A 9,633-nucleotide genomic window follows, 5' to 3' on the forward strand; every position below is an offset into this window, starting at 1 on the left:
TCTCTCATGTACATCTTCTTCACGGTAACGATTTTTGGAAAGATGAACTTCTCCCAAGCCATCAACAAAAACGCTACAATTGGACCGGAGTAGCGACACTGTCACTTGTACACCTCCGCGAACTTGATTAACTTATTTTTCTTCTTGCAAGTTAATTTTAAGATGACAGGAGTATGAGTATATGTTTGTGGCGGCACAGAAAAAAGCGCGAGATTTGGTCGATGCGTCTACAACTCTACATGCATCGCACCTGGCCGCGTTTGTGCACACGCACGGATACGTACGTGCTGCTGCATGCCGAGGCTAGTCGGACCGAGGCGGGAGTTCACCGACTCGGACCCGAGCTGGCGGGCCGACCCCGCAACCAGCTGACGCCCACGCCGCCACGCATAAGAGTCCCAGGCCTGCCCCCGCCCCCGCAGCAGCGCCGATCGAAACCCTCCGCAGAACCCGACCTCGCGAAACCTCTCTCTCTCGCCGCCGCCGGCCGGCGGCGAGACGCCCACGCAAACGCGCGACCGATGGCGGAGATCCTCCTCTACGTGCAGGCGGCGCTGACCGACGAGGCCGCGTGCGCGGACGAGCACGCGGCGGCGCTGGCCACGCTCTGCGACACGCTCGCGCTCACCGACCCGGACGTGCTCCTCGGCGCCGTCAACATCCGCTACTTCGCGGCCCGCCTCCCCGGCTTCCTCGCCGCCCCCGCCGGCGTCGACCAGGGCGACCTGCCCGTCTTCGCTGCGCGGGCCATCGCCGAGGCCGTCGACATCCTGCCGCAGTGGGCCCCCACCTTCGCCCAGCACGGCGCCATCGAGGCGCTCCGCGACCGCCTGCTCGCGGCCGAAAACATCGAGCTCGCCGAGGAGGTACGTACGTCCCGCCCGCGCCGGCAGCTCATTGATTAATCACCGACGATGATGATCTTAAACCCCTGGCTTAAACCCTACATCGAATCATAGATTTCCTTAACTGGCTGTCTGGCTCACTGTTCCAAAATCCAATTTTTACGTGCTAGATCGACGTTCTTGTTCACTTATTACATGGCTAGCAAATCAAAAGTTTACTAGTAATATTATATCACAAACATAGTGAAGCGATCATCACAAAAAATATGGTAATTAATGTTCTACTACAAAAGAAAATAATCTGAACATATGCGGCATTTATTTGTTTATTATTATCTGGTCGTGGTATTATTACTGCTACTGTTTACTCACTCCGGCTGGCTTCTTCTGTCCCGGCGGCAGTGCCTCCGAGCTCTGGACAAGATATCCGAGGAATGCCCGGACCAGTGCCTCCGCCTCGGCGTCGCCGCCGCCGCGCTGCACCTCTTCGACTTCCTCTCCGCCAGCAAGCAGGTCAGCCTCCCTTATTACTGCAAACCTCCGCGGCTTGTGCCGCCCCGTGCCTTTGCTCACCACCTGTTTGTGGGAATGCCGACAGAAAGTGGCGCTCAAGATCGTCGCCGAGCTCGTCCAGGAATGCGACGACGCGGACGTGCCCAAGGCCATGGAGGCTGCGCCGGCGCTCTGCAACCTCCTGCAGTCCGCCGACAACTCGGTACTCGGCTTGTTACCTGTCACTCTTTTGTCTCCCTGTTTTTAGAAGCAGCTGTTCTGATGTATGACCGGTCTCTGTGGATGCCAGATACTGGAGTCGGCGCTCTCTTGCCTGGGAATGCTCGCCGCCGATGCTCACGGCAAGGCCGAGCACATGGACAGGCTCTGTGAGTCCAAGGTGATCGACACGGCCATGGGACTACTGGACGAGGACGGCTGGAAAACCCTCGGGGACGACAATTTACCCGTACGTGCCATGATCAGTCTCCTCAGTCACCACCAGCTTTACATTTTGTTTTGCCACCGTTCTTATCCCATCTTTCGTGAACAAGGACTAATTGATGAATCGGCATGTCTGGCAGGGCATCCTTGGGCTGCTCAAACACATTGCTTCCGCCTCAGAGAAGGCTGTGAACTCCCTTTTTGACCTTGGTGTCTGCGATTTGCTCAAGCAGATGATTACTTACTACAGTCGCTCGCACAGTGGCAGCGATAAGGTACTAGACTTGTCCTCGTTGTATTTCCCGTGGGCGTGCCGGATTTTGTTGCCATGCAAATCCATATCATTGACACTATTGATTTCCAAACATCAGTTGGAGATGCTTGTGGAGTTCATCTACCAGCTTATGCGGCCTGTTGGAACATCTGGGCAGGAGAATGCCACCACAGAGCAAAATGCACACGTTGACCAGCTTGCTAGCATTGTGACCCTTATAACACAGGTACCAGTCCCTTGACAATTTGACATACATTTCAGTCTCCAAAGGAAAGGAGCTGCCACTAGAGCTGTCCATTGACATACATATTTCTGCACTCGAACATAGGTTGCAAAATGTGGTGCGCTATCATCGGTTTGCTACAGGTGCATTGTTGTCATCGGCAACATTGTTGAATTAAGTACGCCTACTTTCCTGGTGGAGTTACAAAAGTCTGCAAATCTCTCGAGGTAAAATTTTGCCACAATTGTTGTTGTCTTCCAGACGATATTGGATAAGCCAAAACATAACATTTATTGTATTTCATCTCGCATGTTGGTCATGCTTTTTTTTTTGTTCCTGTATCAGCTTCCTTACATGTCTATTGGCCCGTAAGAACCGCCATATCGTGTTCCAAACGCTCGAAGTTGCAAAGACCCTCCTGAAAAAGCACCATCAGTTTTTTTTCGAGAGCTTTACCAAGGAGGGTGTAAAGCATGTAATTGAGACCATACAAGCACAAGAAAAAAATAGAAACTCCAGTCAGAAGTTGAAAAGGAAAAACAATACACAAGAATGGTGTTTGTGCTATGAATTGGACTTGGATTCTTCCTCGGCAGATGGGTGCAAGATTGAGAACAATGCTATCTTGAATCTAGCAGAAGAGATAAAGAAAAGCTTTGTTGTGGTCAAAGCAAATAACAAATCTCCACATAGGTTTGGATGTGTTCTTAAATTTGTTAAAGATTTTTTTGTTAGGCTGAATCGTCATGCCTTGACAGTCCCCACCCAGGATCCGGATCTCTGCAAAGAGTTGTCTGATATTTCGAGGAAATTTTTATCAGATGAACTTCCAAGTACCTCTACTTTTACGTTTGCAAAGAGCGGATCAGCCAAGTATTTAGTAGATTATCTCTCCAATGGGGCATGTTTGAAGTCAAACCTCAATAATTGCCAGGACTTGGCAGAGCAGCTTAAGGAAGTGCAACATCGATTGCAGAAGTTCACCCATTTGGCTCTTAAGGTGTCCAATGGAAGCTCCGTGAAGCCCCTTGGGATTTTGGTGGATAAGCTGCTAGACGCTCTGCACATGTCTTATGACAGTTTTCCTGTAATACTATCTGATCATGGACAGCGTACCCGTGAGAGCACGATGATTCCTCTGAGGCATTCAAGAACCCAGGAATCAGAATTACTGGATATAAAATTTGTAAAGGCGCGCAGGGAGAAAGAGTTGCGCAGTTATGGTGGTGTTCTCCCGGTTAGTCTTTCTTCAAAGCCAGGCGAAATTGAAGCAGTCCTCTGGCCTGAGGTTTCCAAAGGGAACACGCAGGGATCCTCAAGATTGATGTTCTCTTACAAAGGCACAAAACTCCAGCCATCTTCAACAATTTTTGAGTCACTTGTGCGTTTAATGAATGCAGGACAATCTGATATTATGATTGATTCGTCTTTTTGGGATCAAGAGTACAGAATATCGTATAACAGAAACAAAAGCGAGAACATCTCTTCTTCGAGTTCCTGTAGTACTCAGTTGTTCGCCCTGCAGGAAAAACATGGACAGTCATTGGTAAAGGACCCATTTTTCTGTACTCTATTCCTTGGGAAGCTTCCTGGTGATGTGGATGAATCTGATCCATCCTACAACTTGTTATTAACGCTGAAAGTTCTTGAAGGGCTTAATCGTTTTTCATGTGAGCTGTCAATGGATCAGCAGATATGCAAATTTGCTGAAGGCCACCTCCGGAGTTTGGATGACCTTAAGGTGACAATCTCTCCGATTCCACAGCATCAGTTCATGAGTAGCCTTCTGACGAATAAGCTGGAGATGCAAATGCAAGAGGGCTTGTTTGAGGATGGGCTGGTACCCTCGTGGTGTGTCTATCTGGTGGAAACTTGCCCCTTCTTATTTCCCTTCAGCTCACGGTGGAAGTACTTTTGCCTGACTGTGCATCGCTCATTCATGGGAGACGAGTCAAGTGCTCCGGATGGTTCGAGTACTCCAGATGAGGCAAGTGGTGCACCAGATGAGGAAGAGGAAATTGATGCTCTAAGTGAAGCAAGTAAAAAGACCAAGAAGCACAAAGTAACACGAGATAACATACTTGAAAGTGCTGCATCTATGATGGTCAAACATGGGTCGAGCACCAAAACCATTGAGGTGGTATTTGAAGGAGAGGTTGGGACTGGGCGAGGCCCAACCTTTGAATTTTACAGTACTGTTAGTCATGAACTTCAGAGGCTTGGAATTGGGATGTGGAGAGGCGATAATGCTAGAAAAGCAGGAGAAACTGGATTCATTCGTTCTAGCTTTGGGCTGTTTCCACAACCATGGTCCTCAGTAGGCACTTCAACACGGGGAATCGAATTGTCTGACGTGGTAAAGAAGTTCAGGCTTCTTGGACATGTTGTAGCCAGAGCCCTTCTCGATGGAAGGATCCTGGACATCCCGCTCTCAAATGCATTCTACAAGATCATGCTTTGCCAGGTACTTTCATCAGCAATCATCCAGTAACTGTTTATCCATTCCCTCTTCTTTGCTCAGTTGCATCTCCTATGTTCTTATCATGGATCTTGTTTTGCTTTTAGGAGCTTGATGTCTACGACATTCCATCATTTGATCCCGAGCTAGGCAAAACTGTACTGGAGTTTCAAGCACTAGTTAAAAGGAAGAAGTTCTTGGAGACATCTTCAGAGAAGACACCAAATCCCAACACAGATCTATCATATAAAAATGTGAGACTGGAAGATTTGTGCCTTGACTTTACTCTTCCTGGAAATCCTGAATATGACCTTGTTCCTGGAGGCTCAGACAAGATCGTGACCCTCGACAATCTGGAGGAGTATGTAAATTTGATAGTTGACGCGACCTTGAAGGGTGGGATTGCGAAACAGGTCGAGGCTTTCAAGTCTGCAGTTAACGAGGTCAGTTTTCTGTTGAATATTCACTAGATCAAATGTATTTCATCTTCTTTTCTGAAGAGGACAAGTACTGACCCGCTTCGACAACTTGCAGGTCTTTGCTCTTCAGACCCTTAGAATGTTCAACGAGGAGGAGATGGAGCGCATACTTTGTGGTGAACAGGATTCCTGGGCTGTAAGCATACTTCCCCATAGCTTCTTGTTTTCATTTCTACAAGGAGTTTCTGCTTAATGGTTCTGACTTTGTATGCATCTTGCAGTCAAGCAAACTTGAGGATCACATCGAATTTGAGCATGGCTATGATGCGAGCAGTCCACCAATAAAAAATGTAAGTAGAACGGAGACACAAGCCTCTCGGATATTTGACTTTTGAACAACTAATAATAGTGAACCTAAATGCTAATAATCAATAATCCATTGCTGCAGTTCCTGGAGATCTTGCGGGAGTTTGAAAGAGAGGACCAGCGGGCATTCCTCCAATTCACCACTGGAGCTCCTCAGCTCCCACTTGGTGGCCTAGCTTCGCTCGATCCAAAGCTCACCGTCGTGCGAAAGGTTCGCAATTGTGTTTCTCATAAGAAACTATACTCTAATATGGCTAAAGTCTAAGATTCCGATGAAACTGATCTGAATGACATTCATTATGTTCAACAGCAATGTGATGGCAATGTCGACAACGAGTTGCCAAGCGTCAACACTTGCCGGCACTTCATCAAGCTTCCTCCTTACTCCTCGAAGGTACCATGAAAAGAGACCCTCCCATGCATACATAGTTAATACTTAATTCTACAAGCATCCAAACCCGGGAAGATTTCTCACCCTCTGTGTTTCTGGATCATCGCAGGAGATAATGAAAACGAAACTCAAATACGCTCTGGCAGAGGGTTTAGGCTCCTTCCACTTGTCATGACAAGGGTCAGAAGGGGTAGGAGCAATGTACATACTAGATAGGGTAGAGCATATTGTTTTCTCTTCTGATCTGTTGATGTTTCCGGCTGGGGAACGGTCGCGCTGAATGTGCAACTCCAATTTTCTCCCCTCCAGTTAGATCAACTCTGTACATCCCACTTTTGATTCTTTCGAGTCAATGTATGTAACGTGATATCTTGACACCTCCAAGTTGAGAATGTATTAATGCTGTTTGGTTACAAATAATTACTCCCTCCGTAAACTAATATAAGAGTGTTTGGAATACTAAAATAGTGATCTAAACACTCTTATATTAGTTTACATAGGGAGTACTTCGCTTCTGAATTGGTTAATCCTGCAGCAACATTTTGCAGTATCCTACACTTGTTCGTTCCATTGGTACGCATTGTAATTATTATCGCTCATCATCTGCAAGTTAATCCCTCTAGTTTGGAGACATAATTTGCTCTGGTCTTGTTAGCAAGCAAATTGCAGATGCAAAGTGTCCATCAGGCCTAATGTTGGTGGAATTTGTGATGAATTGAATATGAAGCATACTAACAATTCAGGATTTCAGTCTCACATTTTGTTTAAAGAGCATGGAACCAGTTACCAGACTAAATAATAAGTCTGCACACACATGTACTGCTAATATCATTTCAGATGGAAAACTGAACGCAGCATGCACAAATCAAAGCGCTTTCTGCTGCATAAGTTGTAGCTCGAACGAATCCAAAATCAAAACTATATATAGATAGATAGATAAAGCATCATGAAATTAGATGTCTTTGCAACACAGATAACTCACTAACATAGTCATTAAACAACACTGCACTGCTGGAAACTACTACTTCACCAGTCCACATTGATACAACATAACTGACTGGTTCCTGAACTTCCTGCTACAGGCTATCATGTATAGCAGTACTTCAAAACTTGCTTGCTTGATTTGAGCATGTAAACTCTTTAATTGCATAACAAGGCTTTTTTTCTGTGTGGGGACAAGTCTATAGACATGGACTGGTAAAACCATTTCCAAAATGAAAATTGAGCACATCATGGTCTTTAACCAGCTTTGCAATGCAGATAATACAGCACCAATCAGGGGACATGTCAGAATGAATCCAAAATCCAGATATATAGATAGATAGATAGATAAAAAGCATCATCAATTCAGATGTCTTTGCACCAAAGATAAAACTCACGAACATAGTCATCAAACAACACTTTGTAGAAGACAAGCAAAAAAGGTGTAACTGCTGGAAGCTACCAGTCCACATGGATACAACATAACTGACAATAGTTCCTGAACTTTTCCCTGCTACAGTCTATCATAGATACTTCAAAACTTGCTTGCTTGATTTGAACATGTAAACTCTTTCATTGCCTCCTGCTATCCGAAATAACCTGCAAGAGGAAAAACAACATTGATAGTTAGTAACATAGGAACAGCAAGTGGTGCAATGTCATTGATTAGACCAAAAAAAAAACATTGCCAGGATGAGCAGCAGAAACCTGAGTGATCCCCCAAAACAAAACCCATAGTAGTCAGGCTACTGAAGAGCTTCATCATCATCAACAAATAGGTGATCCATTTCATCGGTGTTCATTGGGCTCTGTGGAGAATCAACCGGCATAGGAGCCGGCAGCGAGTAGGCGAGGCGGTAGCTGACCAGATTTGGGTCCAGGGCACGGATCTTCGGCGTGCTTGAAAATGCCGCCTCGGCATCCAATTTCCTCTTGAAGATCACCATGGAGACCGTCAAACCTTCTGGCCTGACTTCCACCACAGGCCCAAACTTGCTGAAGATCTTGACGAGGTCACTCGCCGGAGGGATGGTGTCCGGGCCGCTGAAGTTCAGCGACAGCCCAGTCAGCAAAGGCTCATCCTTGTTGAGGCCACCATTCTGCGGCTTCACTGAAGGAGCAGCGGTGGTATGATCAGCAGCAGCAGCCCCGGTGCACCTTGTCATCGTCACACCTGCATTCGCCTGAGGATCGGCTTTGTGGCTCACTGGCGACAGCGACATCCGGCGTGCGGCCTGGCTCATGAGCCTCCCCATCTTCGTGGTCGTCTGGTGAGACACGGGCTGTGGCCTGGGCTCATAGTTCTCCTCCATCTCCAAGGGATCTTCCGCGCTCTCGCTTGCGCTGCCGTCGCAGGTGCAGTACCTTGACATCTTCCGTTTGCCCTTGGCGGCATTGTCGCCCTTTGGCCTTCCCCTCTTGGTGGCACGGCGTGCCGGCGTGCCCTCCCTGACACCGTCTGCAATATCGTCGATGCCATGGCAAGCCGTGTACACGGGGAGGCCTCGGGTACCCCTCCACCGGGTGAAGGCCGTGAGCTGCGCCATGGCGACGGTGAGCTCGAGCCTGTCGGTTCCGGCCAGCGGCGCGACGGCAAGCGCGGAGACGTACTCGACGAACGCCTCGCCGCGGAACGCGTCCCTGGTGAAGGCGGCATCCACCACCGCGCCGTGCGCGCCCTCACGGACGCCGGGGTTGTCGATCACCTGCTTCTTGGAGACGCGGTTGCCGATGGCGCAGTCGCACGACAGGCCGGCCTCCACACGGCGCGCGACCTCGCTGAGCGCGGTGTCCAGGGCGGAGGCGAACGGGGACATGGTGGCGCGGGCGCCCCAGAGCTGGACGTGGGCGCGGTCGACGGCGGCGAAGCGCTGGAACCCGTCGCGGAACGGGCGGAGCGACGCCGCGCCGGACACCCACGCGAACGTCTTCTGCCAGAAGTTGGTGACGAGGACGGCCCCGTCCTTCCGGCGCTCCGCCAGCGCGAGCGCCGACGCGTCCTTCGGGTCGAACACCTGGGCCGGCCACCACGGGTAGCCCTTCACCTTGGACCACACCAGCCGATTCGGCGCCGCGATCCCCTCCTCCTCCTCCTCGAACGCGCAGCCGTACCGAGCGCGCCCCTCCCCCTTCGGCGCACGCGCCGCCCGCTTCTTGGTCTTGGTCCGCCGGTCGCATCCCCCCTCCTGAAGCACCTCCGCCGCGTCGGAGCGCAAGGACCGGTGCCTCGACGACCGGCCCACCGCGCTCCCGTTCCCCTCGCCGACGTTCTTGGCGCCCGCGCCCTCCTCCGGCGCCAGAGCAGACGCCATGTGACCCGCCAGCGCGCCCGTCCTCTCGTCGCCTCTTGTTGGGAGGGACAAGGAGAGGTCCGCGCCGGACAGCGTGCAGAAGTAGGCCATGGACGGAGAAGATTAGGAGGGAAGGAAGGGGCTCTGCGGAGACCGGGACGGAGACGGAGACGGAGGGGTTCGGTTGGGGTTTAGGGGGAGTTCGAGGCGACGAGGAGAGATCGATGGCAAAACCGCAATCTTGCGGGGGACGGAGGAGGCGCTACGTGAGCAAAATGATAGCTGTATTTTTCTCTTTCCAAAAGAAAAAGTTTTCTTTTTGGAGCCTCTGTTTCCATGTAGCACTATGCAGATGCCTTTTTTTACTGCCTCTGATTTCATCATTCATCAGTTGGGGCCTTGTAGTACTGTGAACATGCCATTCAATTTGAATTTGAAAAGAGAAGATT

General features: G+C 49.7%; 2 protein-coding genes across 2 annotated transcripts; one reads left to right on the forward strand and one right to left on the reverse strand.

Moving 5' to 3' along the window:
• The first annotated feature begins 433 nt into the window (after nt 1–433).
• LOC123086878 (E3 ubiquitin-protein ligase UPL4) lies at nt 434–6,334 on the forward strand. Its single transcript, XM_044508701.1, has 14 exons — nt 434–866; nt 1,248–1,358; nt 1,444–1,560; nt 1,648–1,806; nt 1,922–2,056; nt 2,153–2,281; nt 2,384–2,505; nt 2,624–4,742; nt 4,844–5,179; nt 5,271–5,351; nt 5,437–5,505; nt 5,604–5,732; nt 5,832–5,915; nt 6,022–6,334. The coding sequence occupies exons 1-14, from the start codon at nt 522–524 to the stop codon at nt 6,085–6,087; spliced, it is 4,002 nt and encodes a 1,333-aa protein (XP_044364636.1). The 5' UTR covers nt 434–521; the 3' UTR covers nt 6,088–6,334.
• An 870-nt stretch (nt 6,335–7,204) lies between these two features.
• Nucleotides 7,205–9,413, reverse strand: LOC123086887 (uncharacterized). Its single transcript, XM_044508711.1, has 2 exons — nt 7,602–9,413; nt 7,205–7,493 (listed from the first exon to the last, which is right to left on the reverse strand). Exon 1 carries the CDS (start codon nt 9,293–9,295, stop codon nt 7,640–7,642), a length of 1,656 nt encoding a protein of 551 aa, XP_044364646.1. The 5' UTR covers nt 9,296–9,413; the 3' UTR covers nt 7,205–7,493; nt 7,602–7,639.
• Nucleotides 9,414–9,633: the final 220 nt, after the last annotated feature.

Source organism: Triticum aestivum, chromosome 1B (genome assembly GCF_018294505.1).
Source record: "Triticum aestivum cultivar Chinese Spring chromosome 1B, IWGSC CS RefSeq v2.1, whole genome shotgun sequence".
NCBI classification, from domain to species: Eukaryota; Viridiplantae; Streptophyta; class Magnoliopsida; order Poales; family Poaceae; genus Triticum; species Triticum aestivum.